At 43.2% G+C, this 24,531-nt stretch overlaps 1 protein-coding gene and 1 pseudogene across 4 annotated transcripts; one reads left to right on the plus strand and one right to left on the minus strand.

Moving 5' to 3' along the window:
* The first annotated feature begins 619 nt into the window (after positions 1 to 619).
* On the plus strand, positions 620 to 18,464 carry mapkbp1 (mitogen-activated protein kinase binding protein 1). 3 transcript variants are annotated; one of them, XM_087779614.1, is made up of 30 exons: positions 620 to 986; positions 2,622 to 2,713; positions 5,503 to 5,565; positions 5,634 to 5,691; positions 5,766 to 5,936; positions 6,022 to 6,159; positions 6,239 to 6,421; positions 7,884 to 8,044; positions 8,143 to 8,341; positions 9,334 to 9,459; positions 10,241 to 10,449; positions 11,323 to 11,414; positions 11,477 to 11,602; positions 11,674 to 11,744; positions 12,478 to 12,599; positions 12,682 to 12,757; positions 12,816 to 12,927; positions 13,540 to 13,603; positions 13,676 to 13,804; positions 13,866 to 13,963; positions 14,025 to 14,068; positions 14,127 to 14,396; positions 14,467 to 14,561; positions 14,631 to 14,725; positions 15,469 to 15,618; positions 15,689 to 15,770; positions 15,833 to 16,092; positions 16,162 to 16,776; positions 17,618 to 17,700; positions 17,835 to 18,464. In XM_087779614.1, exons 1-30 carry the CDS (start codon positions 870 to 872, stop codon positions 18,093 to 18,095), a joined length of 4,362 nt encoding a protein of 1,453 aa, XP_087635740.1. In that variant the 5' UTR covers positions 620 to 869; the 3' UTR covers positions 18,096 to 18,464. The 3 variants fall into 3 exon arrangements, with proteins under 3 accessions (XP_087635740.1, XP_087635741.1, XP_087635742.1); XM_087779615.1 differs by having other exon boundaries at positions 14,130 to 14,396; XM_087779616.1 differs by having other exon boundaries at positions 13,869 to 13,963.
* LOC148060323 (uncharacterized) lies at positions 18,207 to 24,524 on the minus strand (annotated as a pseudogene). Its single transcript, XR_015709308.1, has 19 exons — positions 24,108 to 24,524; positions 23,639 to 23,713; positions 22,072 to 22,155; positions 21,953 to 22,009; positions 21,826 to 21,894; positions 21,707 to 21,769; positions 21,565 to 21,651; positions 21,444 to 21,497; positions 21,291 to 21,374; positions 21,178 to 21,231; positions 21,063 to 21,119; positions 20,889 to 20,993; positions 20,735 to 20,797; positions 20,565 to 20,648; positions 20,447 to 20,509; positions 20,315 to 20,389; positions 20,188 to 20,250; positions 19,998 to 20,126; positions 18,207 to 18,934 (listed from the first exon to the last, which is right to left on the minus strand). The product of XR_015709308.1 is annotated as an uncharacterized LOC148060323 (transcript).
* Positions 24,525 to 24,531: the final 7 nt, after the last annotated feature.

The raw sequence follows: 24,531 nt of genomic DNA on the forward strand, positions 1-24,531 counted from the left end.
AAAACTTGTTTTCACTTTAATTCAAAAATCCTTGAATGAATGAAGCAACTTTTTAAATATGGCCCAGAGACAAATAAGACTTCTAAAATCAAATAAAAGGACGGCTGCCTCTCCAGTAGCTTCGCAGCAATATCTATAACGTTCTGTTTTTATTAATATTTTTACTTTGTTAATTTTCTTTAATCTATGTGCTTTATATTTATCTTTAGACTCAGATTGCATCTTGTTCTTTCTCTCTTTATTTCTCTTTGTTCTTATTTTATTTTGATTTATTTTTTTATGAAAAATTGCAGTATTTTCTGTGGCTATTGGAAAAAAACAATTTCCCGAAGGAGACCTCCTGAGGGATCAATAAAGTTCTACCTTACCTTACCTTACCTTACCTTAAAAGAGTTACTTTTTTATGCTTAAACTCTTCTTCTTTTAATATTTTTTTTTTTTCAGAGCAAACATTTTTATATTTGGAAATTATTATTTATTGTCGCTTTTTTTTTGTATTGAACCTTTTTCTCGGATTGAAGCCCATTTTTTGACTGAATCATAAATCTTTATTTTTATTTTCCGTCGCCGTGTCGTCACCGCCCACTTCCGGGTGTGTCACCGCGGCGGCTCTGGAAAACTCTACTGTTGCAGCGACCGGTGCTGCTGATGGACGCCGCGTCTCTGCTGCTCCGGCATAACATGCAGAGCAGGACCGGAGCGTCAGCCACGCCGCGCTCCACAGTCCAGAAGTGGAGCCCAAACAAACCCACCCTCTCTGGTTCGGAACCGCGCGAGTGCAGCAGCATGACGGCAGCGGCGGTGACGCGCTGAGAGCAGGTTAGCTCCAGGCTAACGGCGGCGGAAAGCTAACGAGCGGCGGCGGCACCATGAACGCGGACGGAACCGGGACGATCCGCAGCCGCATCAAGAACCTGCTGCGCTCGCCCTCCATCAAGCTGCGGCGAGGCAGCGCGGCCCGGAACCGAGAGGAGCTCGGACAGAAGGTGAGACAGACGTGCGAGGACTTGAGCCACGAAATCGGCTTTTATTTTGAAAAAACACCGACATTCCAAAAAGGAGTTGTTTGGGAAGAAATGAAGAAGAAGAAGAAGATGTTGTTTTTTTTTTGGGTTCAACATTTGTCACAGATGGAACCAGTCAGCCTCAAAATATCCTCCCAGATGGTCCCAGCATGACACACACACACACACACACACACACACACACACACACACACACACACACACACACACACACACCAGTGGCTTCAGTTTTCCAGTGCAGGTCATCATGTGACTCGGTTTAAGTGCTGACAGCAGCAGTTCAGTAAAAACGGATAATTGACCCGATCTTGACAAAAACAGTTCTGACCAGTCGACTCCTTCAAGAACCATCTTTATTTTTAGTTTTTATTTTATTTGTTCAGGCTTTTCCTTGATTTCCTGGAACTCCTGTTGTGTCATCAGTTTTATCTTGATCTTTAAAATATATACTTTATTGAATATTGTTTTGATTGTTTAAGCGCTTTGTGACCCTGGTCTGGAAAAGCTCTATACAAATAAAAAATACTTACTTTTCACTCTGTAAACGTCTGTCAAAGATGCTCAAACATTTTCTTGTTTGTTTTAAACTTTCAGGTATTTCAAGTTCCACTGGAGGGAGTCGAGCGACTTGTTGAGTCGTCGTTGACACACGAAAAAAAATACGATTGTTTCAACCAATGGGGGGGAAGGAGAGCATCTTGTCAACAAGTTTGTGCTCTCACGTCCCCCCTGCTGGTCAAGAGAGGCACTACAATAACAGTACAATTCCCCGCCTGATGCGCTTCAGTCTAGACCTTAAACTCTTAACTGGCTTAAAATCTGCTTGTGACCCCTGTGGACCGTCGGTCACCGTTGCTATGGAAACGCGTCAGATGACTCCTGTCAGCTGACGCGTTTCCATAGCAACGTAAATGGACGTGACGGATGTGGCGGCGCCGCAGCAAACGGGAGGGGGCGAGGGGGGAGTCATGTGACCTCAGAACTTCTGACCCTGAGATGGAGATAGTTGGTTTTTTAGACCTCGGTGCCAAAGCTAAATCGTCATGGCAACGACGAGTGAAACATCTGCGTTGTCATGGTGATGTGTGGGTAAAAACAACTGTCCAATCAGATCGTAGTCGACTTGGATCCAAAACACACTTTTTCTTATTTACTTATTTTTTTAGTTTTCAATTAAGTGTGTAGAAAATTATATGCACACTGTTTGTTCATTTTTGTGTTGCAATTATGTTCTCCAAAGCTGAAGGAACAATGAAGCCCCGTGAGAACCCGGGCGATGACTGAGGACGAGAGGATACAGTTGACTCCAGCAGCTTTTTAAAGCTGATGTTTAGACATTTTTTGGTTTCAAAACAAATAAAATCAGTAACGACTTCATCATGTCGTCTGTAAATTCCGCAACACTAGAGTCAAGTACTCGGTTAGTACACGTATATCCTTGTTCATACAGTATTGCAATATATCGTATCACACCTGTATCGTGAAACGCATCATGTCGCAAAAGATTGTCGCTAATACACGCCTAATGTTAACCTTAAACCTTAACCGGCAATAAAGTTCTACCTAATGTGTTGACATTTGACCTCTGTTTTTCAGGTGACCTTGGAGAAGGTTCTGGGCATCACGGCTCCTGGGAACCGGGCCCTGGCCTGTGACCCCCAGACTGGACTGCTGGCGTACCCGGCCGGGTAAGAGAGGGTGCAGGACATGTCGAGTCAATGTGTTTGCAAGTGGCTTAGTGCGAGCGTGATGCTAATCATGTAGTGTGATGCTTATCATGTAGCGTGATGCTTATCATGTAGCATGATGCTTATCATGTAGCATGATGCTTATCATGTAGCATGATGCTTATCATGTAGCATGATGCTTATCGTGTAGCGTGATGCTAATCATGTAGTGTGATTCTTATCATGTAGCGTGATGCTAATCATGTAGCGTGATGCTAATCATGTAGCGTGATGCTAATCATGTAGCGTGATGCTTATCATGTAGCGTGATGCTTATCATGTAGCGTGATTCTTATCATGTAGCGTGATTCTTATCATGTAGCGTGATGCTAATCATGTAGCGTGATTCTTATCATGTAGCGTGATTCTTATCATGTAGCGTGATTCTTATCATGTAGCGTGATTCTTATCATGTAGCGTGATGCTAATCATGTAGTGTGATTCTTATCATGTAGTGTGATTCTTATCATGTAGTGTGATTCTTATCATGTAGCGTGATGCTAATCATGTAGCGTGATTCTTATCATGTAGCGTGATTCTTATCATGTAGCGTGATGCTAATCATGTAGCGTGATTCTTATCATGTAGCGTGATGCTAATCATGTAGCGTGATTCTTATCATGTAGCGTGATGCTAATCATGTAGTGTGATGCTTATCATGTAGCGTGATGCTTATCATGTAGCGTGATGCTTATCATGTAGCGTGATGCTTATCATGTAGCATGATGCTTATCATGTAGCATGATGCTTATCATGTAGCGTGATGCTTATCATGTAGCGTGATGCTTATCATGTAGTGTGATTCTTATCATGTAGCGTGATGCTAAACATGTAGCGTGATGCTAACCATGTAGCGTGATTCTTATCGTGTAGCGTGATCCTTATCGTGTAGCGTGATGCTAACCATGTAGTGTGATTCTTATCGTGTAGCGTGATCCTTATCGTGTAGCGTGATCCTTATCGTGTAGCGTGATTCTTATTATGTAGTGTGATTCTTATCATGTAGCGTGATGGTTTTCATGTAGCATGATGCTAATCATGTAGCATGATGCTAACCACGTTGACGACCAGAGTGTCTCTGCCAGACAGTGATGTGTGCGCATCGGTGCGTGTGTGTCGCTGAAAGAGATTCATCTACGAGGAATGACTGGAATGTGAGGAGGCGAGTGACCCGAGTCCTCTTTCCTAACGCCTCGTCCAATCAGCAGCCACTGGCTCCACCCATGCTAGCTGCTGATTGGCCGAAGGTCTTTGGTCAGTCTGGAGACTTGGGGCAAAGAAGTGGGTCAAAGATGACGTTAATGATCTGTGTGTGTGTGTCTTATCTGTTCGTGTGTGTCTTATCTGTTCACGTGAGAATCTGTGTGTGTGTGTGAGAGAATATGTGTTTGTGTGTGTCTGGTGTGCACATGTTCACAGCATGTCTGGTCGTCAGCAGACCATAATAATTAGCTGCTGACTCAGCTACTGGTTCAAACACACACGTATAACACAAACATAACGTACACATGAAACACACAAGCATGACACACACCCGCTACACATACACATGACACAATCATAACAAATGCTCAAATACAACACAAGTATAACAACACTTAACATAACGCATAACACACACATACAGATGGCACAAAATTGACACACACAACACTCATAACACAAACGGACATACACAACCAATCACAAACACAACTTGTACACACACCTGCACACACACATAATCTACATAAAGACACACATCTAACGCACACATAAACGGATAACACACAACACGCATAACAAACACACACATAACAAAAACACATAGACATGCATAAACTCACAGGAAACATAACACACACACACAAAGACACGTATAACACACACACACAAAGACATATCTATAACACACACACACACACACACAAACATATACCTATAACACACGCACAAAGACAAAGACATACTAATAGCACACACACCCACAAATATATACCCGTAACACACACACAGAATCACACGTATAACACACACACACACACACAATCACACGTATAACACACACAAAGACATATCTATAACACACACACACACACACAAACATATACCTATAACACACGCACAAAGACAAAGACATACTAATAGCACACACACCCACAAATATATACCCATAACACACACACAGAATCACACGTATAACACACACACACACACACACAATCACACGTATAACACACACACACAAAGACATATCTATAACACACACACACACTCAAACATATACCTATAACACACGCACAAAGACAAAGACATACTAATAGCACACACACACACAAATATATACCCATAACACACACAGAATCACGCGTATAACACACACACACACACACACACACACACACACACACACACACACACACACACACACACACACACACACTCTCACCATAATCTCCTGTGAAACGCTGCCAAGGTTAACATCTCTACGTTTTTTGCTGATGCAGCATATTTGGACTCTACTTTCACGGCTGTGTGACTCCGTTGTGTAGCTGAGGTGTGCGTTCACGTGTGTGCAGATGTGTGTGTTCACGTGTGTGTTCACGTGTGTGCAGATGTGTGTGTTCACGTGTGTGCAGATGTGTGTGTTCACGTGTGTGTTCACGTGTGTGCAGATGTGTGTGTTCACGTGTGTGTTCACATGTGTGCAGATGTGTGTGTTCACGTGTGTGTTCACATGTGTGTTCACATGTGTGTTCACGTGTGTGCAGATGTGTGGTGGTCCTGCTGAACCCCCGGAGGAACAAACAAAGCTACATCTTCAACTCCTCCAGGTAAAACGCTCGCCGTCTCCCCCTGCAGGCGGTCGTCACGGTAACCACCTGTTGTCTCTCGTCCACAGGAAGACCGTCACCACGCTGGCGTTCTCGCCCGACAGCAAGTATGTGGTCACGGGAGAGGTGAGTGTCACACGTTGGGTTTGAGGGTCCGAGGGGTGACTGATGTGGTGGTGGGACCCCCCCCCCCCCAACAGAGCGGGCACATGCCGGCGGTCCGGGTCTGGGACGCCTCAGAACGCACGCAGGTGGCGGAGCTGCAGGAGCACAAGTACGGCGTGTCCTGCGTGGCGTTCTCGCCCAACGGCAAGTACATCGTCAGCGTGGGCTACCAGCACGACATGATCGTCAACGTCTGGAACTGGAAGGTGGGTACCCCCGGGTCACGCCCCCCCCCCCCCCCCCCCCCCCTGCTCAACCAACTCCGGTCACCGTGACGATTGGATCTTGCAGAAGAACGTGGTGGTGGCGGCCAACAAGGTGTCCAGCAAAGTGACCGCCGTGTCCTTCTCCGACGACAGCTCCTACTTCGTCACCGCCGGCAACCGCCACGTCAAGTTCTGGTACCTGGACCACAGCAAGACCTCCAAGGTACCCCCCCCCCCCCGCACCCCCTAACACCTGCCCATGATGACCATCGTACTGATCGATCATGTGACTCGTCCTCCAGGCGAACGCCACGGTGCCGCTCCTCGGACGCTCCGGTCTCCTGGGCGAACTCAGGAACAACTTCTTCAGCGACGTGGCGTGTGGACGCGGCCGCCAGGCGTCCTCCACCTTCTGCATCACGTCGTCCGGCCTCCTCTGCGAGTTCAACGAGCGCCGCCTGCTGGACAAGTGGGTGGAACTGCGGGTGAGTTTTGATCCGGTTTCGAGATTTAATCCTGAATCTATTAACACTTTAGAGGTAGATTTGTTTCTTTATTATTCAACGTGACACATGTGAGATTCTTCAATCAAAAAAATGTAAATAAAATATTTGTTTCATTAAAAAAAACAGTTGTTCAATTAAAAAAAATGTGAATAAAAAAAGTTGCTTCCAGAAAAACTATGTTTAAATAAAAATATAATCAAAAAAATGTAAATAAAATATTTGTTTAATTACAAAAAAGTCATTTAAATTAAAAAAAATGTGAATAAAAAAAGTTGCTTCCAGAAAAACTATGTTTAGATAAAAAATATAATCAAAAAAATGTAAATAAAATATTTGTTTTATTAAAAAAAACAGTCATTTAATTTAAAAAAATGTCAATAAAAAAAGTTGCTTCCAGAAAAACTATGTTTAGATAAAAATATAATCAAAAAAATGTAAATAAAATATTTGTTTTATTAAAAAAAACAGTCATTCAATTAAAAAAAATGTGAATAAAAAAATTTGCTTCCAGAAAAACTATGTTTAAATAAAAATATAATCAAAAAAATGTAAATAAAATATTTGTTTTATTAAAAACAAATGTGAATAAAAAAAATTGCTTCCAGAAAAATTATGTTTAAATAAAAATAGAATCAAAAAAATGTAAATAAAATATTTGTTTTATTACAAAAAAGTCATTTAAATTAAAAAAAATGTGAATAAAAAAGTTGCTTCCAGAAAAACTATGTTAAAATAAAAATAACATCAAAAAAATGTTAATAAAATATTTGTTTAATAAAAAACATCACATCATTCAAATAAAAAAAAGGTGAATAAAAAAAGAAAAACTATGTTTAAATAAAAATATTTTTTTAAATCCAACAAATGGAATTTTATTAAAAAAAAGGTTGCTTCAATTAAAAAAGTCAGTCAATAAGAATGAAATCTTAATATTAAAAAAAAAAATTTTAAAAAATGGCTTCTATAAGAATAAAGTTAAACAAGAGAATATATTTTAAATAAAAACAGGTGTTTTAACAATAAACTTAACTTAAACTTTTTGTGTTTGAGTCCAATTATATGTTTTAATTTGATCGAAGCAACATTTTTTAATTGAACAATAAACAAACAAATCTTCCTCCAGAGAAAACAACATCCTGCGTGTGTTTTAATCTGAAAGTCTTGTTTCCTCGCTGCTTCCTGTGCAGAACGATGACTCCACATGTGTAAGTGGTTCGACGTCCGTCTCTCACGACTCATGGCACGACCTTCACCTTCGACGCGTCGCTCAAGGGTCAGTGGGCGGGGCAAGATGCCGGCCGACCAATCGTGTGAGGCGCCTTGCCCCGCCCACTTCCTGTTCCATTCATCCCGTCACGACGCTCGCTTGCTCGCCGTCAGTGTCGCCTGCTGGTGGTTAACGAGCGTGTGTGTGTGTGTGTGTGTGTGTGTGTGTGTTCAGGTGTCTCAGGCCACTTGCCTATGCGTCACCGACGACTTCATCTTCTGCGGATGTTCCGACGGGATGGTCCGAGCCTTCAGCCCCGGCAACCTCAACTTCCTGTGCACTCTGCCCCGCCCACATCACCTGGGCGCCGACGTCAGCAGGATGACCGAGGCCAGGTAACACACACACACACACACACACACACACACACACACACACACACACACACACACATATTTTGGTTGCCGTGGAAACCTCTTCCCGCTCTCTCCAGTCAGCTGTTCTCGTCCCGCCCGGACGCTCGCTTCCCTGACACGGTGGCGGTGACCTACGACCCCGCCAACCGCTGGCTGTCCTGCGTGTACAACGACCACAGCGTGTACGTCTGGGACATCAAAGATCTACGCAACTCTCGCCGCGCAGGAAAGCTTTACTCCGCCCTCTACCACTCGTCCTGCGTGTGGAGCGTGGAGGTGATTTGTTTTTAAAAATAATTGTTATTAATATTTCCACAATTTTTAATTGTTTTTCCAATAATTCAAAAGTACATTTTCTAAATTAAATATTTTTTCAATTTAAGCGCCTTGAATTAAATCTTAATATGTAGGTATAATAGAACCATTAGATTGTATATATTATATATTATATTATAGAACAATCAGAATAAAATGGTGAGCTTATATTTAACATTTAAAAAATCTTGTTTTAACTGGAATTACCTTTTGAATAATTGACTTCAACCATTTTCAGATTGAAATATTGAATTTGTTTTATTTTTAATTGATTGAAAACTTATTTAAGATTTTAAAAATGAATGGTTTTTTTTAAACATAGATTTTAATATTGTTATTTCAATATTTTTTTTATAATGAATTTAAAAGTCTATTAATAAATAATATTTTGATTTTAAAATATTTATTTTTTAAATGATTGGAATTAGAATATTTAAATCTATGTTAAAAAGCAATTTTATTTCAATCGTTTTAATAAATCAACCTTTAAATATTTAATACAATCACTTGATAAAACCAATTCAAACTTTAAGTATACAAATGTATTTAATTATTTAAAAGAAAAATCCATTTTATTTCTTTATGAGGGAAAAAAATTGGAATTTTTATTTGTATTTCATGAAGACATGTTTTGATGTACATTCAATTATAAATGAAAAAACTTGGACCAAAAATAAATGTAATTCAATGCTTTAATAAAACACAATTTAAATAAATAACTAAAAGTTTCAACATTTGATACTTTAAATTCCACATCAAATATTCTACTTTCATAAGTGAGTGATTACGAGAGCTCACTCTGGTGCCATCACACCATCTTCTGGTGACATCACAGCATCTTCTGGTGACATCACACCATCTTCTGGTGACATCACACCATCTTCTGGTGACATCACACCATCTTCTGGTGACATCACACCATCTTCTGGTGACATCACACCTTCTCTGCTCAGGTGTATCCAGACGGTGCGGCTCAAGCGACTCTACCTCCCGCCTGCGTCCTCACCTGCTCCTCCGACAACACCATCCGAGTGTGGAGTCTGGACAACAGTAACGTCGGCAAAAACATCCTGAGTCAGGTGACACACACACGACCCCACAACGTATTTGATAAAGACATGTCTGTTCAAAACTGTAGAAAACTGACCAGAAACTGTTTCCTTCAACCGAGTAAAATCTCTTAGGAAAATGTTGTCACAACATGATCTGGAGCTTGTGATCCATGCGTTTGTTTCTTCTCGTCTGGACTATTGTAACAGTTTATGTTCATATCTCAACAAGAAGGATCTGTCTCGTCTGCAGTTGATTCAAAACCCTGCAGCGAGAATTCTGAGCCGCTCTAGTAGAAGAACTCACATTTCTCCGATCCTTAAAACTCTTCACTGGCTTCCAGTTTCTTTCAGGATCAACTTTAAAATTCTGGTTCTTACTTTTAGATCTATTCATGGTCAGACCTTCCATCAGTAGATTCTGATCCAGACTTACACCCCAGCTCTGGCTCTGAGGTCTGTGGATCAGAATCTACTGATGGTTCCTGAGCACGGTTCAGGACCAGAGGAGAGAAATCCTTCCAGACTGTTGCTCCTAAGCTTTGGAACGAACTCTGTGTTTGATGATCTACTGACTCCTTCAAGAAACATCTGAAGACGTTTTTATTTGTTCAGACTTTTCCTTGATTTTCTGGAACTCCTGTTGTGTTATCAGTTTTATCTTGATCTTTAAAGTATATACTTTATTGAATATTGTTTTGATTGTTTAAGCGCTTTGTGACCCTGGTCTGGAAAAGCGCTATATAAATAAAAATGACTTACTTACTTACTTACTTACATATATGATGTGACTGACCTCTGACCCCCGCAGGACCTTCACTCTGTCATCTACGTGGAAGAAAACACGTCCGGCCTCCTCGACCCGGAGCTCGTCTCGGTCGCCGGCGGCAACGGCGAGAAGACGAACTCGTCGTCGACCGACGGTCCTCAGGGCGAGCAGGGCCGGTCCGGCATCAGGACCCTGAGGGTCAGTCCGGACGGCCAGCACCTGGCCTCTGGGGACCGCATGGGCGTCCTTAGGTGAGAACCCTCGACCTCCTGGTATCAGAACCTCTGCTTTAATGGAAGTGTATCAGTACCATCAGAACATTTGATCAAACATTGAACTTTTTAATTCAAATTTGGTTGTTTTTGGTAAGAATTTAATTATTTTTTTAATATATATATATATATATATATTTCTTTCTTTTTTTTAAACGTTGAATTATTTAATTCAAATTTGGTTGTTTTTGGTAAGAATTTAATTATTTTCTGATTTGGATATTAAAAATTAATTTAGTTTTTATTGAATAATTAAATTAAATTTTATGTATAAACAGTAAATATATATATATATATATATATATATACATGTATTTTTTCAAAGGTTAAATTTGTTTTTAATAGTTTTAAAAATGCAAATGTTTTCAAACATGAAGATTTTCTATTATCAAAAAATGTTTTTAAAAAATCGAAATATATTTTTTAATTCAACATAGAAATTAATATTGAAAGATTTAAAAGGCTAAGAATGAAAAACTAAAAAATTGAGGAAAGAAAAGGATTATTTATTATTATTATTGGAATAAAAATATCAAACTCATTGTGTTAAAGAAATTCATGATTTTACCAACATTGTTATTTTGAATTTGAAAGGCTATAAATGAAAAAATATTGAGTTAAAAAAATGTATTTTTGTTTTATTGGAAGTAGAATATCAAAATGAGAAATTTAAAAAATGGATTATAATTTTGAAAATTAAATTGTTTAAAAGAAACTTAACCTTCCAATATACAAATATTTGAATTAATAATCATTTAAATGAAAAAACTTCAACGTATGAAACTCCATCAATTCTAATGGTACTACTATACTCTGATGAGTATTTGAACATAAACGACTCTGTGTTCGAAGGATCCACGACTTGGACTCTCTGGAGGAGATCATGAACGTTCAGGCTCACGACTCTGAGGTTCTTTGTCTGGAGTTCTCAAAGCCCGACACAGGTGAGTCCAGTTCCATCCTCACCTGGAGCTCAGTAGCTTCTGACCACAGGTGTGTCGCTCAGGTGTGCAGCTGCTGGCGACGGCGAGCCGCGACCGTCTGATCCACGTCCTGGACGTGGCGACCGACTACAGCCTGGTCCAGACTCTGGACGAACACTCGTCCTCCATCACCGCCGTCAGGTTTGCCGGTCGGTGACCTTTTGACCTCATTATGACCCTCCCACCGCCACATCACTCACCTATGACCTTTGACCCACAGCCAACGAGGGCAACGTGAGGATGATCAGCTGTGGAGCGGACAAGAGTGTGTACTTTCGCTCTGCCCAGAAGGTGTGTGTGTTGTTTCTTTGGGGGGGGGGGGTTTATTGGCAAGAATCTGACGACACGGGGTCAACTATACGATATATTGCGATACTGTAGTAACAAGTATATATTTGTAGTATTGTCGAGTACTTGACTCTGGTGTTGCAGAATTTTCAGACCACATGACTCTTGACGAAGTCATAACTGCTTTCATTTGTTTTGAAACCAAAATATGTCCAAATGTCAGCTTTAAAAGCTGCTGGAGTCACTGTATCCTCTCGTCCTCAGTCATTGCATAATTTTCAGACCACATGACTCTTGATGAAGTCGTAACTTTTTTTTATTTATTTTTTAAAAAACAAAATCTGTACAAACATCAGCTTTAAAAGATGCCGGAGTCGACTGTATCCTCTCGTCCTCAGTCATCGTCGGGATTTAATTGTTCCTCTAGTTGCAGAGACGTAATGACTGCCATCAAATGCTCAGAGTTTTATTTGCAACACAAAATAGGACGCCGTCAATATTTGAATGTAAATTCTTAATTTAAAAAAATTGAATAATTTTATTTAATGAACTGTTTATTAAAATATATAAAACACCAAAAATACTATGATTAAAAAATGTATTTAAATTGAAACGGTGCTGTTAAATAAATAAAAAATACAGCTATATTCAAGTGTATGGATATTTTCTTAAGCCCTAGTCAGTGATTGGTCCACTCAGTTGTCCGTCACCTAAGCCCCGCCTCTTCCTCTTCCAGTCTGCCGAGGGGCTCCAGTTCACTCGGACGCACCACGTGGTCCGGAAGACGACGCTGTACGACATGGACGTGGAGGTGACCCGGAAGTACGCCGCCGTGGGCTGCCAGGACCGCCGCATCAGGTGACCCCTGGCTGAAGACTGATGATTGACAGGCGGGTCGGAGGAGGTGACTGACAGGTGACTGACAGGTGTGTCTCCGCAGGATCTTCAACGTCAGCAACGGGAAGCAGAAGAAGATGTACAAGGGATCTCAGGCGGAAGACGGGACCCTCATCAAGGTAGACCTCCTCTCTCTGTATGTGCAGCAGTGACCGGATGTGTAACCGTCCCTCTCAGGTCCAGATCGACCCGTCGGGACTCTACATCGCCACCTCCAGTTCAGACAAGAACATCAGCATCTTCGACTTCTACTCCGGAGAGTGTGTGGCCACCATGTTTGGACACTCAGGTGTGTACTTGTGTGTTGTTGTGTATGTTTTTGACGCTCAATGTATATGGAAGTGTCAGTGACTGAATAATAAGACATTTTAAATGTTCTTTTTTAAATAAGTTATATAAATAATGTCTTTATTAAAGGTTATTTAATTGTTGACAATTGAGTGGTTTAAAAATGTAACAATTTTAAAATGAATGGATTTTGTTACAAAAGAGTATAATATTGCAATTCCAATAATTGTTTATTTGTTATTGATCTTTTTTTTGTTTTAATTTCAATATTAAAATATTGGTTTAATATTGCCACCATTTTTATATTAAATGAAAAAGGCTAGAACTATATTTCTTTAACTTAATTTAGAAAATGTTTTAATTCATCTTGAAATTCATTTTGAAATGAGTCCATTATTTGTATATAATTATTTAAAATAACTTCAACCATAAAACATAAGAATCATCGAATTAAATCCATATGAAGAACAAATGTAACCTTTTAATAAACAAATTGTGGAATTAAAAACAACTTAATGCTTAAAACTTATAGTGTCAACATTTGTACTTTTAAATCCAAATGTTCTATATATTTTGATGTCACTGATATCCTTCCCTAAATGTGTGTTGACAGAAATTGTGACGGGGTTAAAGTTCAGCAACGACTGCAGACACCTGATCACCGTGTCTGGAGACAGGTACGACACACACACACACACACACAGAAACACACACACACACACACTTCCACTAACTCTGAGTTTGTGTAGTTGCATCTTCGTGTGGCGCCTCAGTCCAGATCTGACCATCAGGATGAGGCAGCGACTCTCTGACCTCCGACCCTCCAACAGAACCCTCAACCACGAGAACCTTCTCCAGCGACCGGCCAAAGACGTCAGGTGTGCAGAAAAACCCCGCTTAAGAAATGTCGTCATGTGACGTCGTTTCATATCTGTCCAGCAGGGCGGCGCCACCGCAGGTCGTCAACCTGTCGTCGGACAGCGACAAGGAGGAGGAAGAAGAGGAGGAGGAATGCCCTTATAAGGCCGCAGGAAGAGGTCTGTTGCCCAGTGACATTAGCCTGAGCTGTTGCTAAGCTAACGCGACTTGTGTCTCCAGGTGATTCGACTCAGGTGTGTCCAGAAGTCGCCCGCAGCAGGAAGGTCAGCAGACATGTGACCCGATCGCCATCATCGCAGAGTTAAAACCGTCTCTCTCCAGCAGGAGGCGACGAAGACGCGACGACTCCCTCGACGGCGCTGGTCCAAGAAGACGGGAGACGACACCCTGATGGTCAAGTCCATGCTGGACCTGAGACTGCTGGGCACCTACGACCTCAACCTGGAGGAGGAGGAGGAGGAGGAAGAAGAGGAGGCGACTCACGGCGGCTCACCTGGCGGGTCGAGGAGGGGCTTGTCCGGGGAGGCGGGGCTTCAGCGGGCCAATCAGGAGCGAGGAAGTACCTACAGCCTGCAGGTCACCCCAGTCTGGGTGAGTTCCGGGGTCACGTGATTTTTTCTGGCTCCTGAATCGGTGGTTGACGACGTCGGTGGGTTTCAAGGTCGGGGAGGAGACGAGGACCAATCAGAGGCTGGAGCGGGAGGAGCTGGTGCTGTACCCGGGCCAGTGGGACGACACCGCCAGTCTGGCTGGAAGGTGAGACCCTTGTTGACCCTTGTTGACCCAGAGACGGGTGGAGATGTAACTCCGCCTACTTCCTGTCAGTGAGTTCCATGTGACGGAGGTGAGCCCCGACAAGCCCAGTCCAGACAGCGGCTGCTCGCTCGCCTTCAGTCCCAGCATCGGCCCTCGAGGAGGCGGTGAGTAGAAACATCAATAGAAACACAAATACTCTATTTTTATCTTTTAAATAATATTTAATTTTTAAAACAGTTATTTTCTTTAAAATAAAATAATTAGATTTTTTAAATTTATTTACAATTAACATTCAAATATTAATGGCGTTTGCTTTATTTTTTGGTTGCAATTAAACCTCCGCCACTAGATGGCAGCAGTCATTGGACTGAAGCAGACCTGGGCAAAGTGCGGCCCCATGAGGCCCTTTGACAGTACAGTCGAAGTATAATCGTGTATAAATGGTTTTAATGCATTAACAAATGTATTTTAGATTTATTATTCATTTACATTTTCACACAACACTTCCCTCCTTTTTGTGTGTATTTTTTTGTCTATATATTAATCCCTCAAAACCGTTTTTTTTTAAGTTAATTGAAGAAATGTTTTGAAAAAATCTCAGCTTATTTATCTTAATAAATGTCACGGTCTAATGACGCTCGTCCTTCTTTTTAAGGGATTTTTTCGTCTTTCTTTTTGCTTGACGGCCCCTAACAACATTCACAGAATTTAATGTGGCCCCTTGAAGAATTTTAATTGGCCACCTCTTGGGCTAAAGGCACAATAAAATCCTGCAATAATCCCGGTTATGACTGAGGACGAGAGGATACAGACGGTTGCGGTAGCAAAAAGTGAATGTTTTGGTTTGAAACCAACTGCAGTAAAACCTCGTTCTTACAGTAACACAGTAGATGTTGTTGGTCTGCAGACCCTGAACGCCTCAGCGTGGACCTGAACTCCTCGGAGGAGGACGAGAGCAGGAGCGCCCCCAGTGGACCACAGGTGGTGCCCCAGACTCCAGACCAGGAATCCTTTCTTAAGGAGCACTTTGGGACTCTAGCGGACCTTTCCGCCTCAGGTCAGAACCCTCGGATCTCAGACCCGCTCACTCCGGAATCCGTCTCACTCCGTTTGTTTGGTTTTTGCAGGAAGTCCGAGCAAAAACTCCAACACCTCTAGCGAGAACCTCAGCATGTCGTCAAGGTTCCTGTCCAAGAACTCCTCTGGAAGGTAACCCGGAGCCTCCTGACCTGTTCAGAACCTTTTCGGTTAATCTCGTGTCTGGTCCTCAGCCGGGCCGTGGTTCCTCTCCCGTCCAGGACCACGGGAGGAGAGACCAAGTCCAAGCCTCTGATCTCAGAGGTGAAACCCCTGATGGATCAGAAGGTTTTAAACGACCTGGACCAAGATCTTCATCAGGAAGAGAATCTGCCCGGAGACCAGATCCCTCATCTGTCGCCCTTTAAGAAGAAGTCCAGCATAGAACCCAAAAAGAACCAGGAGCCCGGGATGAGGAAAGCGCAGTCTGTGCAGAACCTACTGATTGTAACAGGTATTAGAACCAACAACCCATGTTAGCAAATCGTGGCTAAAGTAGCATCACCTGTTGTTTCTCCTTCAGGTGACCCTCGACCTTTCGCCGACGCCCCCCTCCAGCGGCCCACCACCCTCCCCTCGGCTCCCCGTCGCCTCCCGTCCTCCACCCCTCCCCCGCCGCAGACCTCCCCCAAATCTCCGGTCAAGGACCCGGCGGGGGGGGTCTGGACGCCGGGCAGGAAGTCATCGGCGCCGACGCCCGCCGCCTCGTCTCGCTCCTACATGAGTCCCACCGCCAGCTCCAAGGCCAAGATGTCGCGCTCCATCTCCATGGGCGACGGGCTCAACGACCCTCAGGAGGAGGCGACATCATCGGGGGGCGGAGTCTTCGCCGTGGAGTTACCGGTCGCCGCGGCGCCGCCCATCCCCGCCCCCCTTCCTCCTCCTCCTCACGCCGCCGTGCTCCCCGTCGTCATCACGGCGCCGACGCCCACGCCGTGTCGCGGCCTGCTGCAGACCCGGGTGCCCGGGCGACCTCTCCCGGACAAGCTGTCCCTGTCCACGTTCACGCCCGCATCCAAGGTCACGCCCTCCGTCGCCCCCGCCTGTCCTCCTCCACAGCAGCAGCAGCAGGAGCAGGAGGAGGAGGTACAGACTCCTGCAGGCGCCGACGGCCTTAAAGAGAAGGTCCACGAAGCAGGTTTGAACTTTGACCTTAGAGATCAGAAACATAACTAAGGGGTGTTTGTTAGCAATAATCTGGTGGTGTGATACGTTTCACGGTACAGGCCCAAAGATACGATACATTACTATACTGTAGTAACAAGTATATATTTGTAGTATTGTCGAGTACTTGAGTCTGGTGTTGTAGTATTTACAGACCACATGACTCTTGATGAAGTCGTAACTGCTTTGTTTTGAAACCAAAATATGTCCAAACATCAGCTTTAAAACCTGCTGGTGTATCCTCTCGTCCTCAGTCATCGCTGTCAATATTTACATTTTTATTGTAAAAATCGTAATACGACCAAAAAATATTTTATTCACCATTTATTGAAATCAAAGCCATAAAATAACGATGATACAATTAAATAATTTGAAAGCAAAAAAAAGATTTAAAAATTCTTATTTTATTGTGATTTATAAATATATAAATATCAAAACGGTATCATGAAAGAAATCGTATTCAGTAATCGCCCGGATTGCTGGATTTTATTGGGGGTTTTTGTTGAGGAAGTAACGACTGCTGCCACCTATGGGGCCGTAAGTGTAATTGCAACTAGTAAATTCTCAAACGCTGCGAATGTTAATTGGAAATAAAAATAATTGTACATTAAAGACACTTTATTGAAATGTAAACCATAAAATAACTATGATTAAAAGTAAAAATATGATTTGAAAGAATATTTAATTCAAATAGTTTAGTTTTTTTATATCGAAACTGTCCTGTGTAAACTCAATTGCGATATTTAACATATCTTAGCGACCCCTTCAGGAAGCTACTGATCACTGCACCCTCACACGGGTCCATGTGTCCTCAGATGATGTCACTCTGGACGCCTGCAGAGAACTGAGCGCTGAGCTGCAGAGCTGCTTCAAGCGGGCGACGCACCTGTACAGGAAGGTACGTCTGACTCACCTGTGGACTCACCTGTGGACTCACCTGTGGACTCGCCTGTGGACTCACCTGTGGACTCACCTGTGGACTCACCTGTGGACTCGCTCCGGTCGCCCGTAACCACTTGGTTCCTCCCGCAGGTGAGCGGCTCCTGTCCCAGCGACTCCACCCCCGAGGCGCTCCGGACGCTGTCCGAGGTCTTCAGGGACATGAGGACGGAGATGGACTCGCTGCCGCTGGACCGGCCGGTGGAGGGGGGCGGGGGGGCCCTGGGCGGGGCCACGACGGCGGCGCTGCTGGAGGAATACTCGCTGCTGCTCCTGCAGGCCGTCACCAGGAAGAGCAGCTGCGTCCACCTCAACAGTCCCACCACGGACACGAGTCCCTCGCCCTCCTCGTGAGTCACTTCCTGTTGTCGAAAAGGAGCCACTTTTTCGCTCGTCTTAAAAAATTTTCTAGACGTTTTTTTTGGGCAAGAAACATTCCGGGCAGCACTTGGACGCTCGTGCGGATTCTTTGTATTATTTATTTAGCTTCTCTACTGAATCAGTTCCTGTTTACTGTCGCCATGGGAACATGGACGCGGATATTCACCAGCAACTTCCTGTCATGTGACGAAAAAAAAACTGACAAAAAAAAAATGCACAATTATCCTGGACCCTGATGTCGGAGGACGAGTTTGATTGTTTGTTGTTTCACGACTTCACAACGTTTTTGATAGTATTGAGATTTTTTGACGCAATTTTATTAAAATATTAAGACACGTTCAAGTTCTTATTGTTAACTATTTCTCTGGGGAAGAATTTCACGTCATCTTAAGATGGAACTTAGTGGGAAAGAAAATTTAAGTTAGTTTCCAAGGTCTGGGCTACAAAAGTACGAACAGTCCACGATCCTACGGCGGCACAGGAAGTCCGCTCCACAAACAGGAAGTGAGTGTTCAAACGGAGTCGGTGACATCACAGGGCGAAGAGCAAGAAGCCGCCGAAGAAGCTGAAGTTCCGGGCGTCGTCGTAGAGACGGTAACTCGCCGGCAGGCTGAGGCGAACCCGGTCGCCCTCCTCCAGCGTCAGCGTCACGCCGCTGGATACGGCGGCGTAACCGCCGTGGTCGTTGAGGTCCAGGGCGAAGACCACGGGCCGCTGGTTGTGGTACAGGTGGAGGCCCATGTAGCCCTTGGTGTAGTCGGCCGCCGTGAAGCTGAAGACGTAGATGCCTCGCAGTGGCGCGGTGAAGACGCCTGCAGGGGGCGACAGACGTGAGTTTGACTCGGAATCTTAAGTGAACAGGTCAACAATACGATATATAGTAATACTGTAGTAACAAGGATTTATTTGTAGTATTGTCGAGTACTTGACTCTGGTGTTGTAATATTTACAGACTACATGACTTTTGACGAAGTCGTAACTGCTTTCATTTGTTTTGAAACCAAAATATGTCCAAACATCAACTTTAAAAGCGGCTGGAGTCACTGTATCCTCTCGTCCTCAGTTGTAACTGCTTTCATTTGTTTTCAAACCAAAATATGTCCAAACATCAGGTTTAAAAGCTGCTGGAGTCACTGTATCCTCTCGTCCTCAGTTGTAACTGCTTTCATTTGTTTTGAAACCAAAATATGTCCAAACATCAACTTTAAAAGCGGCTGGAGTCACTGTATCCTCTCGTCCTCAGTTGTAACTGCTTTCATTTGTTTTGAAACCAAAATATGTCCAAACATCAGCTTTAAAAGCGGCTGGAGTCACTGTATCCCCTCGTCCTCAGTTGTAGCTGCTTTCATTTTTTTTCAAACCAAAATATGTCCAAACATCAGCTTTAAAAGCTGCCGGATTCCAATGTATCCTCTCGTCCTCAGTCATCGGCGTATCATTGTTACTTTAACTGCGGGGGGGATGTAATGACTGCTGCCATCTAGCGGCCAGAGGTTTAATTGCGACACAAATAAGAATATTTGCATGACAATTGTAAATCACAAAACGTTCATTTTATTTTATTTATACTTTAAAATTAATTAAATTAATAAATCTTAAAATAACGATTTAATTGGCATGAAAATGTTTTAAAATCACATTTTCAAAAGTCATAAGTATAATTTGTGTTCGTTATTTTAGTTACTTATTGTATTAGGAGTTAAATTGATGTATTTATTTAAAACAAAATAAGTAACAGATTATTTTTTCCTGATAAACATAAGATCAACGATAAAAATCTAATTTAAAAGTAAAAATCTGTTGAATATCAATACGATGTCGTTACAAAGTGGATCAATATTTGACTTCAATCCTAACGTTAACTGATCATGTGACCTGTCGTGGAGTCATAGGCTCCGCCCACATTGGTGACCTCCTTGGAGAAGACGAGCGTGGTCTCCTCGTCGAAAGGTCCGACGGCTCCGGCTTCGGTGAGTCCGGCGGAGAACGCCACCTTCTGTCCACCTGTGAGAACAGCAGCTTTCAGACTCTCATCTTCTCTTGGGGCCGCTGACGTCTGACGCACCAGAACTTTGGGTGTGGAGATGATCCAGCTGCTCCTCGGTGGAGGTCAGTTGGTGGATAAACTCTGAGGGAATATCGAAGGTCACTTGGAGGACGTTGAATAAACCTCGTCTGGAATAAATGGTCACCTGAAATCTGGATCTTCAGCTGGTCCAGACGATCGGTCGTGGTGTTCACCAGAAGGCCAAGAGAAGATTCCTGGTCTGAGACACAGACTTGAACTACAGACCTTTTTTTTCTCCACGACATCTAAATGTTACCAGTGTGTCCAGTCTTCAGGTGATCCAGAAGCTGCTCCCCGGACTTCACTCGGACCTCCACATCTGGGTAGAAGAGAGTAGTCTGAAGGTTGTTCCTCAGGGATTATCAGTCGCTCACCTGCACTTAAAGTCTCCAGCTGCTCCAGATGTTCCTCACTAACGTTCAGCCTCCACCGCAGACTCTGAAGCTCCACTTCCTGGACTGAGGAAGACCAAAACACACATTATGTGACAAGAAATGAAATCACAAAATGTCACAACGTTCTGAGGGAGATCTTCCGGTGTTACCAAAGCTGGTCTTCTTCATGCTCTCCAGATGTTCCTCAGCTGTCTTCAGGCGGACCTCCAAACCTCCAAACACATCTCAGAGTTGGTCAGGGGTCTAAGATCCACCCCGGTACTGGGTCCTTCTACAAAACTCAGAAATTACAGAGAAACGAACCTTCTGGTCTCAGTTGACCTTGGAGGTTCAAGAACATCTCATCCAGCCTGGCCCCGAGTCGACTCTCCAGCTGAGAAACGTCTACCAGAGTTCGGTTGTTCAGCTCTGAGACATAAGGAGTATTTCGGGAGTTCAGTGGCGCCCCCTGCAGTCACAACGCTTCACCACACCTACCCAAGAGTTCAGTCCGGAGGTCCTCCAGATGTTCTTCTCGCAGGCTGGACCTCGCGACTGCACACACAGAATCAGACCCTCCGACGCTGAAGTCGTTCTTTATCTCCGAGGTTACCTGAGGTGAGGGTCTGCAGCTGCTCCTCCAGGGCCCTCAGTCCGACCTCCACATCTGCAGGGGTCACAGCCCGTCACTCCGGCTCCTCTAGGGATCAGGACCAAACTCCTCACCTGAGCTCCAGGTCTGCAGCTTCTCCAGATGTTGCTCAGTGACGTTCAGACGCAGACTCTGACTCCGCAGCGCCACCTCCTGGACTGAAGGTCAACATTTTAATTCAAGCTCTTGAATATTCTGATACACACAGTAGAAGGTCCAGATGTTACCCGAGTTCCTCGCCTGCAGATGTTCCTCGCCGGTTCTCAGTTGGACCTCCAGACCTGCCACAGAAATCAGTGGTTCCTCACATATAAGGTCCAGTTTCTGGATTTTTCAGATGGAATCCACCTTGAAGGTCGAGCCTCACTCGGTCCAGACAGGCGTGGAGTCCAGACTCGGGCTGAGACACGTCGGTCAGAGTCCGGTTCTGCAGCGCTGGAGAGACAGATGTTCAGTCCTGGAACCCTGTGACACCTGGTTCCGTGGTTACCTGTGAGTCCGGTCTGCAGACGCTCCAGGTGAGTCTGCGCAGACGTCAGTCCGGCCTGCATGTCTGCACACCAGTGGGTCAATGAAGAGCTTTCAAACATCAGAACCTTCACGTCTCACTCTGTATGTCGGCGCCGACCCGGTCCAGTCGAGCCTCCAGCGGCGAAGGTCCTGAAGAGCAGTTGGAGGCTGAAACAGAAGAGCTCATTCCAGATGTTCGCAGGAGACCCGTGGACTTGGGTCTCACCAGAGGTCCTCAAGTCCTCCAGGCTTCTCTCGGTGCTGCAGAGTCGAGACGCCAGGTCTGAAACGTCACGAGGAGCATGATGACATCATCATTGTGGGACCTTCGAAGTAGACTACTACCCAAGTTCTTCCTCTTCAGCTCCACCACCGTCACCTCGCTCGCTCGCAGCCTCGTCTGCAGGAACGGAAGAGCCTCGGCCAGGGCTGCAGAGACACCTTCATCATCTTCATCTTCAACTTCATCTTCATCATTATCTTCATCTTTAACATCATCATCATCTTAAACCTTATCTTTATCTTTAACATCATTATCATCTTCAAGATCAACATCATCTTCAACGTCATCATCTTCATCTTAAACATCATCATCTTCATCTTTAATATCATCATCTTCAACTTCATCTTCAACATAATCTTCATCTTCAATTTCATCTTCATCTTCAACATAATCTTGAACATCATCATCATCTTCATCTTAAACCTTATCTTCATCTTCAACATCATCATCATCTTCATCTTTAATATCATCTTCATCTTCAACATCATCTTCATCTTCAACATCATCATCTTTAATTTCATCTTCAACATCATCATCATCTTTAACATCATCATCTTCATCATCATCTTCCACATCTTCATCATCTTTAATATCATCTTCATCTTCATCTTCAACATCATCTTCGTCTTCATCTTTAATATCATCATCTTTAGTATCATCTTCATCTTCAACATCATCTTCATCTTCATCTTCAACATCATCATCATCTTTAATATCATCTTCATCTTCAACATCATCTTCATCTTCAACATGATCTTCATCTTCAATATCATCATCATCATCTTCAACATCTTCATCATCTTTAATATCATCTTCATCTTCAACATCATCTTTAATTTCATCTTCAACATCATCATACTCTTTAATTTCATCTTCATCATCTTTAATATCATCTTCAACATCATCATCTTCATCATCTTTAATTTCATCTTCATCATCTTTAATATCATCTTCAACATCATCATCTTCAACATCTTCATCATCTTTAATATCATCTTCAACATCATCATCTTCAACATCTTCATCATCTTTAATTTCATCTTCATCATCTTTAATATCATCTTCAACATCATCTTCAACATCTTCATCATCTTTAATATCATCTTCAACATCATCATCTTCAACATCTTCATCATCTTTAATATCATCTTCAACATCTTCATCATCTTTAATATCATCTTCAACATCATCATCTTCAACATCTTCATCATCTTTAATTTCATCTTCATCATCTTTAATATCATCTTCAACATCTTCATCATCTTTAATATCATCTTCATCATCTTTAATATCATCTTCAACATCTTCATCATCTTTAATATCATCTTCATCATCTTTAATATCATCTTCAACATCTTCATCATCTTTAATATCATCTTCAACATCTTCATCATCTTTAATTTCATCTTCATCAGCTTTAATATCATCTTCAACATCTTCATCTTTAATATCATCTTCAACATCTTTAATATCATCTTCAACATCATCTTCATCTTTAATTTCATCTTCAACATCATCATAATCTTTAATTTCATCTTCATCATCTTTAATATCATCTTCAACATCTTCATCATCTTTAATTTCATCATCATCTTCAACGTCATCATCATCACAGTGATGTCCGCTCACCTGCACTCCTCCTCCTCAAATCTTCTGCCGTTTTCTCGCTGACGTTCAGTCTGGACTCCAGCGTCTGAAGGTTGGCTGTTGAAACAACATGGAAAAGTAAGGCCTGGGGGCCACATGTGGCCCTCAGACTATATATATGTGGCCCTCATGTTATTTCAAAATTTTCTACGCTTTATTTATCTTTTGACTTTTTAATGTTTTAAATAAGCTGAGGACAATTAAAGAAGTCTTTTTTACGAGGTAGATTTGTTGGTTTATTTAAAAAAGTTGCTTTAATTTGAAAAAAAGTTTTAAATCGGAAACAAAAGTTAAATTCATAATTCTTATAATGGACACTTGTTTTAAAAAGCCATCAGGATTGTCGCTCCTGCATGTACTTCTGTACAACGAGTAAAAAAACGGGCCTCTAGCATCCTTGTGATCGAGACACCGCAGCATCAAGGCCACTCACCTTCCCTCGTGTCCTTGCAGCTCCTCAGAGCATCGACCTGCTCCGTCAGCCGCCTCAAGCCACTCTCCATCTGGTCCAGGTTCTGTTTCTGCTGCTCCCCCTCCAGCTCCCGGTCCCTCAGCCGGGCCTCGGTCCTCCTCAGCAACTGTCGCTGACCCACCTCGGCGGCCTTCAGGCTCAGAACCATCTGCTTCAGCCCCCTTAGCTCGTCCCAGACGAGGGAAGGGTCCGAAGGCGCCTCGGAGCCTCCTTCTTTCAGGTTCTCCCTCCGGCCTCTGCCGCCGACCTCGTCGTCCCTCGGGTCCGAACAGTCCGACAGAACCCGAGAGACCAGCAGGAACACCAGCAATCCAGACCGCATCCTGCCAAAATGTGTTACACACTAATCCGGTCACGTTTGTTTCTTGCGGATCAGGTAGATTTCAGCGTCGCCATGGCGACA

Source organism: Callionymus lyra, chromosome 18 (genome assembly GCF_982586985.1).
Source record: "Callionymus lyra chromosome 18, fCalLyr1.hap1.1, whole genome shotgun sequence".
NCBI classification, from domain to species: Eukaryota; Metazoa; Chordata; class Actinopteri; order Syngnathiformes; family Callionymidae; genus Callionymus; species Callionymus lyra.

Bases quoted from the DNA above. Each gene is read 5' to 3' on its own strand.
- mapkbp1 (XM_087779614.1), top strand. From the start codon at position 870: ATGAACGCGGACGGAACCGGGACGATCCGCAGCCGCATCAAGAACCTG. The intron at 2,714-5,502 runs GTAAGAGAGGGT...ACGTGTGTGCAG, and splicing joins CTGCTGGCGTACCCGGCCGG to ATGTGTGGTGGTCCTGCTGA. The intron at 5,692-5,765 runs GTGAGTGTCACA...CCCCCCCAACAG, and splicing joins AGTATGTGGTCACGGGAGAG to AGCGGGCACATGCCGGCGGT.